We start from the raw sequence: 22180 nt of genomic DNA, 5'->3' as shown, positions 1-22180 counted from the left end.
TGGCAACAAATGACTGGAATAACTGGAAATGGCTGAAATAACTGGATAGCTACAGACAGAAGAACGAAGTTCAACCCTTATTTCACACTACACACACACACACACAAAATCAAAATAGTTGAAAGAACTAAATGTAAAAGCTAAAACTATAAAATTTTTGAAGAAAACAGAGTAAAATCTCAATCTTGGATTTAGCAAAGAATCTTATATGTGGCACCAGAACCACAAATGAAATAATAGGTAAGCCAGACTTCCTCAGAATTTAAAACTCTTGTGATTCAAAAGATTCCATCAAGAATGTAAAAAAACAGGGCACCCAGGTGACTCAGTGGTTGAGCATTGGCCTTTGGCTCAGGGTATGATCCTGGAGTCCCAAATTGGGCTCCCTGGCTGGAACTTGCTTCTCCCTCTGCCTATGTCTCTGCCTCTCTCTGTCTCTCATGAATAAATAAATAAAATATTTCTTAAAGTGAAAAAACAGCCTGAAAAGTGGGAAAAAATACTTTTAAATTCATAACTTTTGACCTCATATCTTAATTTCCAAGAATCTACTTTAAGTGCCAAGAACTCATGTAAACTTATCTAAGTTTTACTTACTGATATTATAAAAAATTGCAAACATGCTTCTGACATATGAAGACTGATAAAGAACGTAATGAAACTTGTATTTAATGACATAATGTGTTCATAATAGTGTCAAACAGGTATGCTGTAAAACAATATATGCACAAAAATCCCTATTTTATTATGTGTGCATGCATACACTCAGTAAGAGAAACATGATTACAAAAATATGAAAATGAAAAGGTTATGTAAAAATATGAATACTGAGAAACTAGGTGAATTTAAGTTATTTTTATTTTACTTTTTATCTTCCTATATTCCACAAATTCCTTATAATGAACCTGTATTACTTCTACAAGTAGGAGAGTGCGTGAGGGTAGTGAACGAGATATCTTTAAGAGAAAGGACTATACGTGGGTGCCTGGGTAGCTCAGTCAGTTAAGCATCCAATTCTTGATTCCAGCCTAGGTCATGGAAATCGGGGTCATGAGATTGAGCCCTGCATCAGGCTTCAAGCTGAGCATGGAGTCTGCTTAAGATGCTTTCCCCTTCTCCCTCTGTTCCTGCCCTACTTATATCACACTCTGTAAAGAAAGAAAAGAAAAAAAAGAAAAGAAAGAAAAGAAAAGAAAAGAAAAGAAAAGAAAAGAAAAGAAAAGAAAAGAAAAGAAAAGAAAAGAAAAGAAAAGAAAAGAAAAGAAAAAAGAAAAGAAAAGAAAAGAAAAGAAGGAAGAAAGAAAGAAAAGGAATGTATAAAGTCAAATCAATAATCAAAAGGTAAATACTAAATAGTACAGATTTGGCTCATTTAAGTGAATTGATTTTCCTATTGCTATTATTTGTAATTATAATTTCATTAAAAATTGCTTGTTTAAAATTGAACACAAAGTTCAGACTTTGCTATATATGATTTGGCTAAAATTGTTGGTTTTGGTAACCTGTTGGTAATGTCACCTGTATCCTAACTTGACTCCATCATATTAAAGCATCAGACTGCACCAGTGTTATTCATGACCATCAACTACTTCTCCCCACCACATCAGAGGTACAAGTTGGTGAATAGCTGCCATACTGAGGAAATTCACCATAAAAGCCTATTACTGGTAAAAAGGAGTATTAAGACCACATTCCTATGTGAAAATGTTCTTTTCACTGACTGATACAATGATAAGATGACAGAAACTATAGTTGTTTTTCTTGCTCCTAACACATGGAACTGCTCTCTAGTTACTAATAACCCACTAATGTACAGCCTAGGAAAAAATTGAATACACACTAGAGGCCGCTAGTGATAAATAAGTGAATTTTGCATGAAGTAAAAAAACATGATGAGAGCAGTAGACAGAAAACTGCATTCTAAGCTTCTAGCTTCAGCTGCCTTTTTAAGTGCTATGCTTCAGTCACAAGACATTTTTTTCCATCTATAAACTTCTAATTTTTTTAGTAAGAACTAAATCAGGGCAAATTTCTTCCTAAAATGAAAAATCAAGGGAATTTTGTAATAATTTGTATTATTGTATTCTTAAAGCTGTGCTTTTAAGCAATGAAACCTTTTTACATAGTGCAAATGACGAAAAAAAATTCTCCTAATTGCCACAAAGATTCAGATCAAGTAAAGAAAACCTAATGCTGTGTGATGTAAATGTGTCTTGGTAATAGTTCATTGAGAGGAAGATATTTTTAAAAGTTAAAAGCAATCTAAAAAATATCACAAACCCTGCAGAAAAATCATGAATCATAGGAGTGGTATTTTAAGGAGTCTACTCAGAAAAATATACACGATAACATGAACTCAGAGAAAAACAATCATCTGATTAAAAGCAAGGCTTTCTAAAATTAAAGAAGTATACACTATGCCACCTTTATTTATTTTTTTTTTTCGTGAGAGTGAAAGAGAGAGAGAGAGAGAGAGTACACACACAGGGGTGGAGGTAGAGGAAACAGGGGAAGAGGGTGAGAGAGAGAGAGAGAGAGAGAGAGAGAGAGAATGAATCCCAAACAGGCTTCTCTCAGTGTGGAGCCCAAACTCAGGGCTCAATCTCATGATCCTGAGATCATAACCTGAGCTCAAATCAGGTTTAACCGACTGAGCCACCCACACACTTCACTAAACCCATGTCTAAAAATCTGTGAGGAATGTTATTAAATTTCTCAGAATACATGAGAGGTCTTTTATCATTTACATATATGATAGGTAAACATTTACTTCCTTTTTACTGTCATTAAGAGAGTGAGGGGGGAAAAATCTTGTATCTAGGGGCATTTTATGTCACAGTATGTTTTAAGCTACAGAGATGCCTATGGCAGGGGAAGTATGAAGGAGATTCCTGAAGACCCTTAGCTGATCCCAGGACACAGTGATATAGCAGGGGCAGCCAGAGAGGAGGTGTTGTGGGTGGGCATTTGTGGAGATTTTATTTGCATTTGCATTTGTATTTGCATTTGGCTGTCCTTACCCATGTTTACAGAAGCTAACACAGTGTGAATCTTGATGCTAGGCACAGCCCACTCCAGAAACAAACAGGAGTCAGGTATTTACTCATGCCACCCAGACAAACAAGGGTAAGGTAAGGGCAGATTTTCCCTTACCTTCTCAGTTTGGTCAATCAAATGCTTTTACACAAGAAAAGACAGGCCACTGGGAATTCTGCAGCAGCCCCAGTGCCTGGCTCATAGAGGGCGGAGTGCAAGCTTTCCCTTGTTCTTAACATGCAAATATACCATGGATTTGGTTTCCATCTTCTGGCATATTTCTTTCCAAGCCTAACTTTCCAGTCTTCCCACTTATTGTTAACTATAGTATTTTTAATTGATTTTATCAATGTTGTTTACATTGGTCAGAGATTTTCTGTTCTTTATAATCAGGAACCCCACTGATAAAAAAAAAAAAAAAATTAATTCCTAACAATGTTACCTGAAGAACTTTTAATACTAGTCTCTGATTCTTCTCTTAAATAAAAGTAACTAAGAATTACTTTACTGGGTCAGAAATATGTTTTCATACTTAATCTATGAAAGTAGAATACATTACATTTTTATGGAAGAGCATGTCTAATCATTCTTACTATTAAATATAATAGTGACCTGCTTCCTGGGAAGGAGACCATGAAAAAGCCCAGACATAATGCAATGCTTTCACTGGGGGGATAGGCTAGAGGGGACATGCAAAGAGGTGATTCCAATGTGTTGTGATAAATGTTACAAGGGAAGCAATGGGTAAGAGAACACCTCGGAAGGACACTGACCATAACATGTGAGAGCAAGAAATCTAGCCACCAAATACCCTTACCTAGTTCATTCAGGATTTGTCATCTACTGGCCTTTGAGGAAATTATTATATTTTCAGGGAAAACTATCAATACTGTTCAACTAAAAATATTTAGTTATCATCTTTTGTCAAATTTGGTCCTGTGTGCTAGAGCTATTTCCCAAGATAAAACAAGAAGAAGGAGTTTTGTCTAATTAAGTAGAAACACCTACAGACAATTTCAACATAATGTAGGATAATAGTTGGAGATTGCTCAGAAAATTTTAATTTATGTCTGACTTAGGTCTACAGAAACTGGTAGTTACCAGCAAAGACTTCTGGGGAAACACAACACATGAGCAGAGTTTTGAAGGAATTATAATACTTGAAAGAAAGAAGAAGAAAGAGGGATGTTATCAATGAAGTTTAAAAAGAGGGGTGTTTGTTTCTTTTAATACAAGAGGGTTTTTATAAGTTAATCAGATACAGTGTTCTTAAAAAAAAAAAAAAAAAAGTACCTCCATGTTAAAACTAACTCCTTGGCATTTCAATGGGCATGCCAATGGTTTTTAAAATAACTGATCAAGTAAGAGAAACCAGTATTTAGATGGCACCAATATTTTCAGTAATCATTGCTAAACAGCACTAATGCTTAAACAACCACCCCCTCCACGGCCCCTCCTGCCTTATGGAGCATACCCCAGATGTCAGGCACGCATGCATGGTATCCAGAGCACAAATGAACGTAACCAGACATCCAAAACAGAGCTCATGGATCTAAATGCTGTGGGATGAACACCTTCTTCCCTACAGTCCAAGCAAAGCATGGCTGATCTCATTCAACAAAAGTGCTAAGTGCAATTCTAAATCAGACAATTTGCAGAGTAAGTCAACATTTTTAATATTTAGGATTTTTATCCTCTCAATCTGGGCATTTACAGAATAGTGTGTCTCCCTGCTCATCATTTAAGTTCCCTTCTCCTGACTGTGAAGCAGCTCTGAGGTATGCATATTAGACATAATATATACATGGATATATACAAACATGTGTGTGTATATATATATATTTACACACAATGATTTTTTTCCTTAGGGTGGTAAAATATTTTCTGTCATATTTTAAATAGCTTTTTGGAGACTCTTCAGCATATTCTTGAATTCTCTGGCTAGAGGTAAAATTGAAGTCTTCAAGAAATATAGTCTCAAACACCTCTCAGATCTCTAACCCAGAATTGTAAGTGAAAAGTCCAGAGCTTATCTTGGTGTGAGTGCCATTTGGATATATTCTCACAAAATTTATTAACTAGCCCTTGCTTAAACTGAATTCTAGCTGTCACTTTTCTGACCTTATTTAATAGGAAAGCCATAGCTGGCTCAGGTGCAATCCCACCATCAACTCAAGTTTCATGTCTTATAATGATGTGTCAACAGATAATGCATGCTGTCTTACTGGAGTCATGCTGCTTACTCTGGTCTGATAATACAAAGCCAAAATTTTAATAATGAGAAAACCACACAGTAGTATCTAGGTGTACATGTGCAAGCAGGCATGTATGTGCACACACTTAAATAAGTATGAAAAATCAGACAGGGACATACATATGGTATATATAATATATATAATGCGATTATTCTCTATCATTACACATATATTAATAATATATATAATTATATGTGATTATTCTCAACTGCAATCTAATATTTTGAAATATATAATATTATAAATAATATATAATATATATTATATATAATAATCACATAGGATATATTATGTGATTATTCTCAATTATTACTAACTCTACAATCTAATAATATATTGAAAATAAGCTGAAAACCTTGAAAAACATGAACTCTTAAATTATATTAACAAGTGCTAAAACTATTCAAGTTTGTTTTCAAACAGTAAAATTAAAAGAGTCATGTATTACTCAAAACTTTTGATAGATGATCCAGGTTCCTCTGAAAAATCATCTGAGGGAAATTTATTTCTGAAGACTCCATCCACAGTGCAGGAAAAGAAAAGGGTTTTGTCAGGAACATACTTTATGAAATAGAATAGCCATAAAGAACAATGCCTCTGATTAAATTTAGTTGTAAACTGACTTCCTGCAGCTGCTTAAAATGATTTCACTCTGAAAATTTATTCTGACTTCATGCATGATCTGACAAACATAGCATCTCTACATACACATTCCACCCCCTAGGCCCCCCTAAATGATTCAGAGCTATGCATGGATGACTTTGAGATCTCTGATTTATAGCATTTGATAACCAACAGACTAAAATATATTACAAAGCTAATTCAATCAACAATTCAAGATAAATATGCCCTCAGTTTATTGTGTAGCGTTCTTTAATAACAAGACTCCTATTACAAATTTTCTTTTAAATGTACTAATCATTTCTACCTTCCATCACTTAGATTCAAAGACCCAATAATGTTGACATGCTTACAGACCTTAGTAATTTGATTGAATAAATACTTTTTAATAGAAACTTGTTGAAGCAAGTGACTAAAATTGCTTAAGGCTAGGCTTACAAGAAATCAAGGTAGGGGATCCCTGGGTGGCTCAGCGGTTTGGCGCCTGCCTTCAGCCCAGGGCGCAATCCTGGAGTCCCGGGATCGAGTCCCACGTTGGGCTCCCTGCATGGAGCCTGCTTCTCCTTCTGCCCGTCTCTCTCTCTCTCTCTCTCTCATGAATAAATAATAAATAAAATCTTTTAAAAAAAAAAAAAAAGAAATCAAGGTAAACCAATGATCTTTAGATTTCCTTAAGTACACATTGTTTCCTTTCTATATGTTCAAACATACTGAAAGTATCTATGCCATCAAATGCACAAACATTAGTTAAAATAAATCCAGTCACTGAGAAAATTACAGTCACAGGTCAACTGAAATCAATTGTCATATATATTAGAGGCTGAGAACACAGTATCTGCTCAGATCCTTGACACCAATTCATTCCATAACAATTTTATATTAATGGTCTTATTCCATAAAAAACTAGCGGTACTGAGCAAGCTTTTGCAAGATTTTCACTAAGATACGGGGAATGTAAGTGTTATATATGAATCTCTACTACTATTTATATAACTTCTAGGGTTGAAGTGACAACTTCGAAAATTATGTTTGGCTTTGACTAAAAGAACTAACATTCCTCCCAAAGAATCACTTGAATAAAGTGGTAACAGATTCCAACTAAAAAGATAATTCTTAAGAATCAGGTCTATCAACCACATCCAATGAACAAACAAGATTGTGGTGTACCCACATAATAGAGCAGCACTCAACAGTGAAAAGGGACAAATTACACACAATCACATGGATCAACCTCAGAAACATTTGGTAAGTAAAAAAGGCAGATACATAAGACAACAAGCTGAATGACTGACTCCATTTATAGGACATTCTAGAAGGTTTCAGGAGCCAGGGTAAAGGAGTTGGGGACTGATGCCAAGAGACAGGAAGGAACTTTTTGGGATGATGGACACATTCTACTCTTGACTGCTGGTGGATATGCCTGTATACTACTTCATAATATATTGATTTGAATGCTTAAAGTGGATGAACTTTATTGTATGAAATTATACCTGAACAAAGATGATCAAAACCAAAATAAAGAATCAGAAAAGCTAAATATTATATTCCTTCATTCCAACCACAATATGAAAAGAGCTTACGACCTTTCTAGGATGTTGTACAATTACTACATGCAAAGCATTAACCATGGGAGAATATTTACAGCTATTGTCCAACGCATATTCAACTATTCTATAATTCATCACATCATAACTTTGAAGAGCCATCCTTTATCCTGTTTATCCAACTCTTGTGTAAGCAGCCCAAGTAATATATTTCTTCATAAAGATTTCTCTGACTACTCCACAAGACCCTAATCTCTTCCTGAAATGTCCCAGATGGAGAAATAACAGCTCAAGGAAGTGAAATTACTTGCCAATGTCTCCTAGTAATGAGGTCATGGAATCAGATTTTGGATCCTGATCTAAGATTTTTTTTTTTTTTTTTTTTTTTATGACAGAGAGAGGGGGGTAGGGGGCAGAGACACAGGCAGAGGGAGAAGCAGGATCCATGCAGGGAGCCTGACATGGGACTCAATCCCAGGTCTCCAGGATCACACCCTAGGCTGAAGGTGGCACCAAACCACTGGGCCACCGGGGCTGCCTGGATCCTGATCTAACTAAAGAGTGTGCATGCCTTCTCACTCCACAATTCCTAACCTGGAATTCCTGTTATCTGCAGTGAATGGACAGAGAACAAAACTGTTAAGTTATCCATCTGGGGACAGACAGGTCACTGGTTCCTTCAAGAGTGTGTCAGATACTTGCAGCCAGGTGCCTGGTTTTGAAGCCGATCTGTAACAGTTAGAATCATATGTTACTTAGTTATTATTTTTGTTGTTGTTGTTACTTAGTTATTTAAATCACAGTCTGAAGTTGGCTTAGCGAGGGCACAGGGAGTTTAGATAGTCAGATTCCCATTGGATCACTCTGAAAAGTGGTATGGATCTGCTCGTAAGAAAGCTGCAAGCATATATAAAGCTGGGAAGTATGAAATCCAAACTGTGAGAAAATTAATGGTCTGAACGAAAATAAGGGATCAAGCACGACTCCTCCTTTCCTGTTTGAGCGCTACAAACTCTCCATCATCCCACTTCGTCAAGGCCTGTCTATGTGAATGGTCAACTGTGTGATTTCAGGGAATTTTTACTGGATGCTTATCTTTTAAATTTAACAGAGAGCAGCTCTTAAACATCCGAGCTGAATTAGAATAATGTTTATATATGATCATCTATAGTACTTTCTATTTAGGATGCTGTATTCGTCAATTATTCTGAGAAAAATAACCAAAAAACAACTCCTCCTCCCCATTTCAAGCTCCTATAAGCTAATGACACCAAAATTCATAGCTATTCCTCAGACTAGTATACAGATGAGTTTTAGAGGCTCTGTGTCCTTTAAAATCACAATTAAAAAACACTCTCACATGTAGCACTGATATTCATGTTACTCTCAAAATGTTAATGAATCCAAAGGCAAGAATCTTCATTTCATGATAAAAGACTCATTGAGATAGGAATGAGGACACAATGTAAATATAAGACTTTCTGAAAAAAAGTGCGTCATATTCTATACGTGATTTCAGACAAAATGGGCGTAATCTTTCTAGATATAAGTCATTGTGGTTTATACTGATTAATAAAATACAATAAACTACCCAAAGTTTCTTCTGAAACCCAGGCAGTGAGAAGAGAAGGCAAAGGAGAAAACAGAGGAAACAGCTTGGCTAAAATGATATGTAAAAGACAAACCCTGATAACTCAAGGTAAAGAGTTTAGACTGTATCCAAGAGACAAAACAGAACTTCCCCTCCTCCCTGCTAGTCAACACACCTGCTCCCGTGTACACACACACACACACACACACACACACACACACCCTAACCTTTTACACTCCAATGGGATCCTCAGAATTGTTTCTAGTACCCTCATTCTAGATTAACTGTCCATCCTCTGTGCTTTCCTCTTTCACACAACCTATCACACTGGACTAGAATTTTCTCATTATATGCTTTATAATCTATCATATTGTGTACTAATTTCTTCTTTATTTCCATTACTCTAAGTTTTTTTGTGGGTGGGAAACATACATTCACAGTAACTATGAAAATGTCTAACCATAGAAGGTATCCAATAAGCATTTGAATGAATAAATGAATGACAAGTTAAATGCTACATTCCTATTTCTGCCACTGGACTGTTCTTAGGAGAGTCTGTCTCATTCCAAAGCTCTTTTTACTTTATTTTTTGATCAGTTTACCTCAACTTTCTTAATAGAATAAGGTTTACAAATGTTTACGTAGCTTTAAAGGTACTTTTTTTAAAGAATGAGATCAACTCTTTTTCCCATACAGTCAGATTACTTTCATGTGGCATTGATTTTGTAATTCTGGTTGGTTTCTACACATCGCCCACTCTCTTCTTGACACCATCACTTCTTCAACATCTTATCATAATTAGTGTGACCTAATTAGAATTAGTGTAATTCTCTTATAAGAACCTATAAAAATGTTTCTTGATTCATTTTTCAGGGTCAGACAGCTATCAATTCTGTATATCAGAAAAAGTCCATATAGTCAAAATTTGATATATTAAGATTCCATTTTATAAAGACCAGAGATATGCAAAATTAACAAAACATGTATTGGGTCAGCAGCAGTGTCCTGTGAGGGGAGATGGTGATGGGAGGGAGCATGAGGAGGGCTTCTGCAATGCTGGTAATAGCCTATTTATTGATCTCTGTACCATTTACTCATCTGCTCCCCTTTGTGAAAATTCATTGAGCTCTATCATTATAATTTGTACACTTTTCTATATGCTTGTTCTTAAGATCTCCTACAGTGGAAAAAGTTGGTATTCACTGCCATCATTGATGGCTTTTCTGACCCTGCTTAGAAACTGATGAAAGCATCTTATCACAGATACTCTTTGAGTATCTATTAAAGACACAGAAAGAGGAATCACTGGGTCGGAGCGGAGGGTGGGGGTGGGCAGGGCGCTTAACTCTCCCACAACTTTTACTGTTTACCTGCTACCCACAAATAGCAATCTTTCAATATTCTTTGACGTGAACATTTAACACTTCGCTGATCTACTATAGTGTCAACAAAATTGTCACTAGAAAAACAAAAGAGGGAGTGGTGCCTGGGTGGCTCAGTCGGGGAAGCGTCTGCCTTCAGCTCAGGGCATGATCCCAGAGTCCCTGGAAGAGCTTCAAGTCAGACTCCCTGTTCATCAGGGAATCTGCTTCTCCCTGTACCTCTCCCTGTACTCATGCTCTCTCTCGCGCTCTCGCTCTCTCTCATTTTCTCTCTCACAATAAATTTTTTAAAATGTGTTTCTTATAAAATACAAAAACAAATGAGTCCTCCAATGGCTATCAATGATGGGCAAGAAACAAAATCTGTTCCATAAAATCTTCCTAGAAAATCTTACCCTGCTTCACTTGTACTTTTTTCTTTCTGCATCCTGTGATTATTCTGACTACAAGGCTGTGCTTTACCATCCTGGTTCAGACCAATGGTGGGTTTTATCTACTTTTAAGAAGGCAGGAGGCAGATGTTATGAGGCTATCAGGAGTTTTTAATTATAGATTACTGCCAAAACACTGACATGCAACTTCAGTCAGTATCAGGTTAAAGCTGATAATAATTGGAGGCACTGGCTCCTACATCTAATACCCCACCACAGTACCCTACATTTCTAAAAACAGCTATCTGGGGTTAGGAAAACAGTCAATTAAAAGTATGGGAACAGAGTTGTGGAATCACTATGCTGTACATCTGTAATATCATGTCATTGTAGCTCAGCAATAAAAAATACATATCATATATACTAATCTACATATTATGTTGGAATCAGAAATCAGTGGGGATAGTTCAGATGATTTCGAAAATAATGTTGGAGAAACTAGGTAACCAAATAAATGAAGTTAGACTTTTTTCTCGACTGAAAAAAAGAGGGGAGGGGAGAGGAGGAGAGGAGAGTAGTACAATGTATGGAGTCTTCCTAAAACCTCTTCCTCTTTAATCTCAAGTCCATAATTAAAGCTGAGACTCAAATGTCATTGGCGGTGCCCATCCTACATTTCCCTGACTGGGTCTTCAACCTGCCTCAGTCTGACAGCCAAATTGAGGAACCTGTCAGTCCTCAGGGCTTAGGTTATCTGGTTTATCTAAAATGTGAAGGTCAACCAAAGTCACTCAAAACCTTATGAGAAGAGAGAACAGAATAACTGTAATAAAATACTCATCTATTAACAAATATTTGTGGAGTATCTAATATTCTCACACAATTTTCTAGGCACCAGGGAGCTTATATTCACCTAAAGAAGAAAACTTAGTCACAGTTTCTATTGCTCCAAAGAGTAGAACCAGCAGAGTGGACTCAAGGTAATTCTTTGCTCCTTAAGAAGTAACAGATATTTTTTTTTTCCTCTATTTCTCTCAACTCACTGACATATGTTCAAATCAACACGTATTATTTTCTCAGCAATATAAAATACCTAGGACTTCTTTATGAAAAAACAGATATAGGCATTTTCAGACATTTATGAAGATGGAATAAAGTGGCACAAGATCAGACGTCAAGTCACTGCTGATGCTTGCCACAGCTCTAACCCTCTATAAACCCTCCTCCTCCTCCTGCTCCTCTCTCTTCCGACATCAGTCTTCCTTCCACTCCAAATGTCTTCAGTGGGAGATGATTCTCTACACATTCATGTTTTATTGCATAATTATAAGGTATTACAATGTAGATATGGACTTTAAATAAACAAATACAACAAGCCAAGCAGATCCGCCAATCATACTTGGCTTTTAAAAACTTCTATCTTTTTCCTTTTTCATTGTCTGGCTTTTCTGTTAAAAATGCAACTAATAGGAACCATGTTTAGTCACCTATATCCAATTAGCGTAACTGGTTACAGTTTGTATTTAATGAGGTTTACTCCAAGGATTTAATTCCCACATGAGGCAGTTAGTATATTCATCACCATTTACACACTCTATCCAGGCCAGCCATGTCCCTAAGTGTCAGAGTATGAATCACGGCACACACATTACTACAACGAGAGAAGGAATGGAAAGTACATTTTCTTTGAACATCTTTGTATACAGTCAAACGATTCTCAGATAAAGCATATAGATCTTTTGGAAGACTTCCATAAGATTACTTGTAAGTCTGTTAAGAATATTAGAAATGTTATTTTGAAATTTAGGCAAAAATGATGGTATTCACTCCACAAACTTCATAATCTGCTTTGCTTTCTAATGTGAATAAAAGCATCGTGTGTTATCTTATTAGCGTCCAGCCCAATCCAGTAAGAGGAATCAGTATAGAAATCTGTATTTTTTTTCACAAGCATTTTAGATGGTTTTTATGGTCACAGCACAATTAGGAAGCACTGTGTTAATATCTGTTCACAGCTCTGGTTCATATAAATATGTTCATGAGCTACACCTACCATGAGAAAAATAGTACTCAGTACTAGGTTTCTTGCCAGTAAGCCAGCTATAGGCATGAAACGCAATACCCAATTCATAATCTTGGCCTCATGGGCATCATGCTCTTCCCTGAACTGACCCGGGCACTGTTTAGAGTATTTTTCATACACTGTCCATGTCAGGTCTTAGAGAATATGGTCAGAGGAAACCATAAAGTTAAAAAATAAAGAACCATAAAATGTTAAGAATTTAAACTAGGCTGTCACTATTGCCATACTCTTTGATAATTCATCCAGTCCCTAGACATTAGCATTCCCAGTCTCAAAGGAAACATGTTCTCCTCCTATAAGCAACCGGCTGCTTTCAAAAAGCAGCTCCAATATTAGAAGCCTGAAGTTAAAAATTCTGATGCCATAAAGTTGTATTTTACATCATTTCAAACTACATATATTTAATTCACACCTGTGGTATGTTGAATCATAATATTTTTATTTTATTTTTTTGCAGCAAGGAAGTGATTTCTCAAACTATAAACATTTCAGTACATTTAATAACACATATGATAGAAGTGGAACTAAATTTCACAGCTAGTCTACTTATACCTAGACTGTAAATTCTTATGTTTGCCAAGAGGCTGAACTATAAACATGTTGGCAATGAGCTGGATTTAAATTTACTCTCATCAAACGTATTCTCTTGTCTAAAAATAGCTCACCATGCAAAGATAAGAAAAACCGACAGCACAGACAACAAATCATTAAGAAATAAGTCATTTATCTCCTAAAATATATGTGTGTGCATAACTCAAAAGTAACTAAGTTAAATTATACTCAGCTTTACTCAATACTATTACAAAAATCTCACGTCTGCCATAGGATGTATCATTTGTTTATATGAGGTTGGTTTTTATTCATTTAAACTGAGTTTTAGTGATGCCTGGGTGGCTCAGCGGTTAAGCATCTAGCTTCGGCCCAGGGCGTGATGGAGTCTCGGGATCGAGTCCTTGTATGGAGCCTGCTTCTGTCTCTCTCTGCCTGTGTCTCTGCTCTCTCTCTCTCTCTGTCTCTCATGGATAAATAAAATAAAATCTTAAAAAAAATAAAAATAAAAAAATAAACTGAGTTTTATTTTAGTCAACGTTCAAAGCCCTTACAGATTTTGAAATTTGATAATGCTACTTAATGAAATTTCTGAAGTAGCAGAGACAATGGGTTTTATTTACTTATTTACTAAAAATTCTTAAGTCAAATTTAATTAGCCAACATATAGTACATCATTAGTTTCAGATGTAGAGTTCAGTAATTCGTCAGTTGCGTATAACATCCAGGGCTCATCACATCAAGTGCCCTCCTTCACGCCCATCACCCAGTGACCCCAATCCCCCACCTACCTCCCCTCCAATAACCCTCAGTTTGTTTCCTAGAGTTAAGAGTCTCTCATGCTTTGTCTTCCTCTCTAATTTCTCCCCATTCAGTTTTCCATCCTTTCCCCTATGATCCTCTGTGCTGTTTCTTACATTCCACTTATGAGTGAAACCATAGGATAACTGTCTTTATCTGTTTGACTAGAATGAGGAGTTTTTAAATAAGAATATGATTGGCCTAGTTTTTCTCAGAGACATACTCAAAACAGAGAAATAATACAACATGGTGGAGCAGCTCTCTCAGTGAGGTGGTTTTCTGTTAATTTTGAAGCAACGTTAAGGAGGAACATTCATCAAGGAGAGAATAAAACAAACTGAAGAACAGAATTAGTGGTGTTTTGGACACAGACTAAAAGAAAGCATACCTTTCCCTCTCTCCTTCCATGGTATCATATAAGCGGTTGGCACCTCCATCAGCACAGGCTCTTAAAAGAGCTTCAAATAGAAAAAAAAAAAAAACATTTCAATATAAGCAGCTTAGAGCAGTACCTCACAAATGATAAACATTAAAAAGTAGGCACTCAGACACACACATCACGCTTTCTCCTCTTTGGATCTTTTCACATTCAGCCAGTGACCACTGCAATAGAAGTGATCCTACACAGCACACACCCAAGTAATTCAGAATCACCTAAGAGAGCATGTATTTCCTTTTTGTATCTTTTTGGATTCCTCTTACTAAATAAAAGAGGAAGAGTGTATAGTGTGTCTTTAATATCTCTTGAAGCTAGTTTTTTTTTCTTCTTTACGAAAGAAGAGAGGCCTCATGCTCAGTAAGAGACAATGGGACATGGTTATCACGTTTTGTCCTTCATTAATTTTTACAGATATGTTCTATTTATGGCAGGTATAAGTTTTCATATTTTGTTCTGATATAAAAAGTTTCTTTAAAAAATAAAATTATAGATATAAGATTGTTAAGACTTTTTAAGATTAAGTAACCATCTAAATAATGTGTGAACACTATTAACTGTCAGGTTGCACAAAATTAAAATTTGGGAAATACTAAGATATTCGTGTAAGACTGGCTGTCTCCCCAACTGAGACTTTTAGGTCTTGCTTTCACTCTGGAATTTGATGCTGCTGATCAACTGTTCTTCAAATTCTCTTAATCCACAGATTACTATTTTGTTATTGTTGTTATTTTTTTAATTTCAGAATACCAGAACACATTAAACATTCAATATACGTCAGTCCTCTTCCTCAATTTTTGTTAGAATGAATATAAATCTAAAAAAGCCTGTGTTCCTGGACAAAAAAAAAAAAAAAGAAAAAAAGAAAAAGCCTAAGTTACATAAACAGTGCATGACAAAAATAAGAATTTTTACAAAGATATTTACTAATTACCTACAAGACACATTTCCTTAGGAGGAATGGCACCCACATTCACATGAAGCCACAAATATAACTTGCAGAAGATCACAGAATATTCTGCACATTTCCTAAATATCAAAACCTTAAAGCTCAAAACCATCAAAAGGCAAAATGGGTCTCACATATAAAATATGGGCATGGAACTGAATACGGAGATAGAAAGACTGATACATAGAAACAGATGGTAAACTATCAGCAATTTAAGTATATAAAACAATATTCTGTGAACAAAATGAACAATATAGGACATCTTTTTATATAAGAATCAGTTCACCCAAGTAATAGGAAAACCTAAGAAATAGTTTTTAGTGGCTATGGATTATTGAATAGAATGAGTTGTCAACTTCACAGTATAGTCTTCCACAAAGATCTGACGAAATTCAACATTTATACCTATTATGTTCCAGGCCCTAAACACAAGAGCAAAATTACACACAGATCTAATACCCTGGTCTTACGACTGAGCAGGAGAGAGACCAAAGTCTGATGTGCTGCAGACTCTGATCACCACAATAATAAAAGCAACAAAATATAACAAGGAAGTGAGACATGAATTTCAGTGGCAAATCTGTAAAACTGCTTATCAATAAATCCAGTTCAGGTAAGATTAGCGTTACTTTCATATTACCGAAACTTTCTCTAATGTCTATTCCTTCTTATGCCTAAATTTAAATTGATATTTTTAGAGCAGCTTATGAAAAGAGAAATATTTAGATCATAGGAAGCAAATCTGTCCACATCTATTACTGTTTTAAATGGCAAAGGATGCTAAAATAACCATGAGGAAATCTGCAGACTTTTCTCTCATTACCTTTAAGTTGAGAGTAGGGCTACAATCTCCCTGAAAGGAGAAACAAGTTCCTATCTGTTCCTAAAACTATTTGTTTTCAACACAGTCTGACCAAAAAAAAAAAAAAAAAATGTATTCTACCCTCTTTAAATTTTAGTAATAAAATATTGCATCTAGTTTGAAATACTTTCCATATATGTAGATAAAATTATGTTTGAATGGTAGAGTATTTCAAACATAAATAATGATGGCATGAATTCATTGATAGCACCTAGAAAAATGAGTTACAAATATTACTGTTAATGAAAGCGGCAAACTAAAAGAACCAAAGGTAGAAGTAATTTTACATAAAATGTTTTTTATAAGTTATAATGGATCATCCTCAAAAATCTATTCACTTCACCATTTAAATTGTATCTTGTAAAATTTTCATTGGCTTATACAGCAAAAGTTTTGCATATCTGTCAAATATTACAATGTCAATGGTTGAGCAATTAGGCTGATAATATACATTAAAATCATTAACTTTATATATTGGTACTACCAGTAAGTATATCAAATGCATCTGTAACTAACAACTTTTTTTAAACTGGCATAATGTAATCTAATGTTACTGACAGATAATGAAGAGCTCCATTCAAAATCAGAGGTTAATTGGCTATTTTCTTAATTTCTGTTGAATAAAGTTGGACAGAAATAATTTGACTTTCTCAACAGTAGACTATTAAATTAGTTGCAAGTATTAAAATGAAAAAGTAAATAAAATTTAAAAGCACTTTTCAGTTTAATTCAGAGAAAACAGTTATCGAAGATTTCAATTCTAATCTAGGTCACTTATTAGTCCTATGACTTTGGCAATCCAAAACCCGCTGATCCCAATGTATAATAAAAATTATTATATATTTTGCCAGATTCACAGAATTTTTCAAGGACTACAGGAAGACCACACAGACAAAGCTAGAAGGAAGTACCATGGGAAATATTTTCTTATATGCTGTTGATGACACTTAAATTTGAGGGACAGTTTGCAGATTAATTAATGCAAATAAAAATTTAAATGTGCATCTCTCTGACCCAAAATTTCTATGTAGTCTTTATAAACATGTGCCCTAATTCACAAGGGCACATGTACAAGGATGTTCATTGTGATAATATGTATAATCATGAAAAACTACTAGCAAACTTAATTGGTCACCAGCTGAGTATTGGCAAAATATCATAACCATAGTAGGGAACCATAAAAAAAGAGGGTAGCTCTTACATGCATTTGTATGTTATCATTTATCAGATATATTGTTATGTAACACTTTTTTTTAAAGATTTTATTTATTCATAAGAGACAGAGAGACACAGGCTGAGGTAGAAGCAAGCTCCCTGTGGGGAGGGTCTCTTGCAATAGCAATTCAGAGAACCTATAGGAGTATAGTAAATCCAAGAAAACTTAAGAATTGGGCAAAAGTTACTTTATCAAGAATGCATATCAAGTAATTAGTAATTAGCACTGATGAGATGCACTTGTGCTGCAGAACAGAGGGATGCTACAACACAGTCCTGAGGATGCTCATAACTAACATAAGATAAGTCCCAAGAATCAATGGCTTTTGTGGCCATTTGCATCCTAAACTGGAATGACTGGAACATTTCAAAGTCACTCCTGGGATATGACTAGACCTTTACTATTTTTGTATCAAACAAGTTTTATTTTCTGTCTTGTACCCTTCCTTAAAGCTAAGTAAACTTAGTGCCGAGTAAAGCCTATCATGTCTTTTGAGTTTGTTAATCCAAACCCAAGACCACTTCTGTATTCCACACACCCAACTCCTTAACAGTGCTTATTGTGAGGAATGGGCATGGGGTCATGGAGAAGACATTTTTTTTCACTCTTTAAATGCTGTGCTGTTAAAAATATTTGTACAAGAAATTTGAATTACGTTATAATTATAATTTGAAATTCAACAGTAATAACTAAAAAGGGGAAATACACGTAACAATTCCAGATTTAATCCCATTTTTGGAAGGAATTAACTGCTTTGTCAGACTTTGTCAGGACTGAAGATGCCTGCGGTTAATCTAGACAAAAGGGAAGATCCAGAATCTTATTTAGAAGAAGTCTTACAGTATCCCTAGAGAGCTAAATAATTCCAATTACTCAAATCTTGTTTATTCCCTAGTATCCCAAAGATTCAATTAGTCCTTGTGTACCTGAAATCAATCTCATCTGTCAATTACTGGATTGAGAGAGGATTCTTTCCTGGCCTGAAGCAGTAAACCACTCCATCCCCAACTTCTACCCCCATAACAGCTGTAGCATCCATATAAGTTAGTCCAATTATGGGGGAGGCAAAGTAGTTCCCTTCTGGATGAGACTCAGAAACAGTTCACTGACAAAGACACACCAAGAAGGAAATGATAATCAATGACAAACATGTGAGTCCATACACAACTACACAGATGCCAATGGAAGGTTAACTATCAAACACTACAGAGAACTGTGTTGTTTTTATTATGGTAAGAACACTTAACATGAAACCTACACTCTTAAGAGCTTAACTAAACAATGCAGTATTGTCAATGATAGGTGCTGTATTGTAGAACAGATCTCTAGAACTGAATACCAACTCCCCATTTGCTCCTTCCCTCAACCCCAGGCAACCACTATTCTATTTTTTTGTTTTTAAGATTTATTTATTTATTTATTTATTTATTTATTTATTTATTTATTATTTATTTATTGAGACAGACAGACAGACAGACAGACAGACAGAGGGAGAAGCAGGCTCCATACAGGGAGTCCGACGTGGGACTCGATTCCAGGTCTCACAGGATCACACCCCGAGCTGCAGGCAGTGCTAAACTGCTGCGCCACCAGGGCTCCCCGGCAACCACTATTCTAGTCTCTGCTTCCAGGTTTGACTATTCTAGCTACCTCATATACAGGGAACCAGGCAGTATTTTTCCTTTTGTGCCTGGCTTCTTTCACTTAGCTTAATGTCCTCCAGGTTATTCCATGTTTTCACATATTGCAAGATTTTCTTCCTTTTATTTTTTGTTTTGGGGTGGGGGATCCTCTTCACCCATTTCTCCCATCCCAGTTCCACTGTCTCTAGCAACCACCAATTTGTTCTCTTTATAGCTGCTATTGTTATTTTTTTTTTTTTGGAAGATATTTGGTCTACAAACATTTTTTCCCATTCTGTAGGTTGTATTTTCACTCTGTTATTTCCTCTGTTGTACAAAAACTTTCTGGTTTGATGTAATCTCTATTACCTAATTTAGCTTTTGTTGCTTATGATTTCATATCCATGAAATCACCACCAAAACTAATGTCATGAAGTTTTCCCCCTATATTTTCTTCTGGAAGTTTTGTAGTTCTGGGTTTTACATTTATTTTACATTGAAGAAAAGTGTTTTTAACCCATTTTCATCATTAGAGACAATACTTAGCAATAATTCACGTTTCATACTTAAATCAGCCAAGAGGCTTTAAATCAATGAATTCTTCCAGAATTATCTCTTGCTTAACAAACATTTACCTACAGTCATTCTCTTCCTGTGTTAAAAACTCAACCATATAATGAAGCCTAATAAGAAAGAGGTTCTATGTAAGAATTCATGAAAGTTTTCTTTAATGAACTATTATATTTAAGCAAATTTGGTATTTCTTTTTTTCCTCCCCCCTTGGGTCACTCTATGCATTTTATTGGCTACAGGGGAGGGGCCACCTCCATGTCACCAGAGGTGCTCACAATTCCTTTAGCCACTCCAGGCTGGGGCCCTGGGAGTCCTGGAGCACATCGGGCATGTTCCCATCATCTTGGAGAGGCACTGGATAGTTGTAGGGCATGGCCTGGTTGATCATGGTGGCGTACTTGGTGAAGGGACTGAGGGTGAGCAGAATCACAGCGAGGCCCCCAATGGTGAAGGACGCAACCAGCACCGGCTCTTTGGCCCAGACATCCTTGAGGAAGGCGGCGTGTCTCTTGGCTATCTTGGTCTCTAAATTTGGTATTTCTTAAACACTTCATAAAGAAATAGAACATCTATGTAGGATATTTCTGTTTTTTAAAAGAAAAGTTATAGGATCTTCCTTGGAGATCTTCCATAAGTGGGAATGTTTAATATATTGATCAGTGATAAAAGGGAAAAAAAACATGTAAGATAAAATTGTAAAATAATATGTAAAATAATACAGGTATTGATTCTTACATTTATATAATTATAAGCATAAGATATTGGTTACAGTGATACTTTTACAGCAGAGGGCAGGGTTAGGAAAATGATATATTTTCACAGTCTTGGTCATAAGTAACATTAAATCTACACCCAAATCCAGATTTGGCATATAGCCCAATCTATGCCATTACAATCTCCTCTGTGATCCTGCCAAAAATAATGACACCACAAGAGACTTACCACATTCTCTTTTCTACTGTCCTGCAACCAGTGACTCAGACCTGAAATTGAGAAGCCTGGATCTGTGATCTATCATATCGACACAGAGAATAAAGTCAATACAGTAGAGGTAAAGCAATCAGGGCATGAGCACTGTTTGGGTCTCATACCAAAGGCAAGGGCTAGGCATTAGCCCTTTCAATTATATAAGCTATAAACTCCTTGTTTGAGCTTAGGCCAATTTGAGCTGGGTTCTCCAGCATTTGAAACAGAAAGTGCCCTAGGGACACCTGGCTGGCTCAGTGGTTGAATGTCTGCCTTTGGCTCAAGCCTGCTTCTCCCTCTGCTTCTGTGTCTCTCATGAATGAAAAAAAAAAAAAAAAAAGTAACAGGAAGAGCCCTAATATATAAATGTTAATTTCTATTTCAAAGACACCAAATCTTTTATCATTCAGAGATAATACCTTATTGTATCTCAAATCTGTGACTGGCCAAGCCCTGGAGAAGAACTGCATATTTCTGTAGAGAGTATATACTAATAATTGGCAGAGTATCACCAGCAAAGCCTTGTTCATGGTCCAAATCTGTCAGCTTGAGGACATGGTTAACCATGGACATGGCTAACAGAGATAGATAAGCATGCTTTTCCTATCAAGACATTATTTCATGTGCAAACGCTTTCATTCAGAGGATTTCATGAAAATAACGTATTCTCTATGTGACATAGCAACAATTACTTTGCTCATAGGAGTACTGAAATGTGTAATTATTTGCTGTTTACATAACAGTTTTATTTTATTTTATTTTATTTGGTACATAACAGTTTTAGATAAAAGTTTTATTCATAATATATTTATGTATAATTATTTAAAAGCTCACATTTGTAATATCCTACAAAGTAGGTAGCACACTCTTTAAATTTTAATCTAGTCAGTAACACAGAATTTTCCATATTTCAAATAAAAAGAAGTGGTTTATATAGAGCATCTATATACACAGTGCTGTGCTAGTCCTAATAATCTGGCTCATGCCATATAACGAAGATTTTCTTTTTATCTATAGGTAAATGTTGCAGTGTAAATTCTCTCTGCCACCTTTCTATCTCTTCCCCTCCTAGTTATGCACCACAAAGATAAAGTATGACATTTAGCTATCCTTGATGGAATTTATAAAGTCTAAAATCAGGTACCTCTTTAACACAGAGTGATACCAAATACTTCATTACTAAATATCTTAAAAACAGCCAAGAGTGGGACACACCTGGGTGACTCAGTGGTTGAATATCTCCCTTTGGCTCAGGTCATGATGCCAGGGCCCAGGGATTAAGTCCCACATCAGGCTCCTCACAGGGAGCCTGCTTCTCTCTCT

The 22180-nt window shown here is 35.7% G+C and overlaps 2 protein-coding genes and 1 long non-coding RNA gene across 8 annotated transcripts in view; 1 reads left to right on the top strand and 2 right to left on the bottom strand.

The window, feature by feature from the left end:
- LOC112651069 (uncharacterized) overlaps positions 1-17451 on the top strand; it is a 32310-nt gene extending 14859 nt beyond the window's left edge. Inside the window, exons 1-4 of one of the 2 annotated variants that reach the window (XR_003130585.3) lie at positions 9069-9155; positions 11692-11780; positions 16038-16231; positions 17332-17451. This is a non-coding gene — a long non-coding RNA (uncharacterized LOC112651069). Of the gene's footprint in view, positions 1-9068; positions 9156-11691; positions 11781-16037; positions 16232-17331 lie in introns of those variants that run through there. The other variant, XR_003130584.3, reaches the window with a different exon arrangement.
- The window catches only part of TPK1 (thiamin pyrophosphokinase 1), a 332218-nt gene that overhangs the window by 199716 nt on the left and 110322 nt on the right, over positions 1-22180 (bottom strand). For 4 of the 5 annotated variants that reach the window (XM_025434002.3, XM_035699734.2, XM_035699735.2 and 1 more), the window contains exon 3: positions 14622-14691. The exons of the other annotated variant lie outside the window; for it this stretch is intronic. In XM_025434002.3, coding sequence (XP_025289787.1) covers positions 14622-14691 — 70 coding nt within the window. The remainder of the gene's footprint in view (positions 1-14621; positions 14692-22180) is intronic. 5 annotated transcript variants of the gene reach the window in all.
- LOC112651067 (NADH dehydrogenase [ubiquinone] 1 alpha subcomplex subunit 3-like) lies at positions 20089-20432 on the bottom strand (the record flags this gene model as incomplete). Its single annotated transcript, XM_035699736.2, has 1 exon — positions 20089-20432. A coding segment is annotated over one exon (270 nt), but the record flags the coding sequence as incomplete, so codon positions are not given.

The sequence above is a fragment of the Canis lupus genome, chromosome 16 (assembly GCF_003254725.2).
Source record: "Canis lupus dingo isolate Sandy chromosome 16, ASM325472v2, whole genome shotgun sequence".
NCBI lineage: Eukaryota > Metazoa > Chordata > Mammalia > Carnivora > Canidae > Canis > Canis lupus.
The sequence above is the reverse complement of the archived record's forward strand: the minus strand, read 5'-3'. Positions and strand labels throughout refer to the sequence as shown.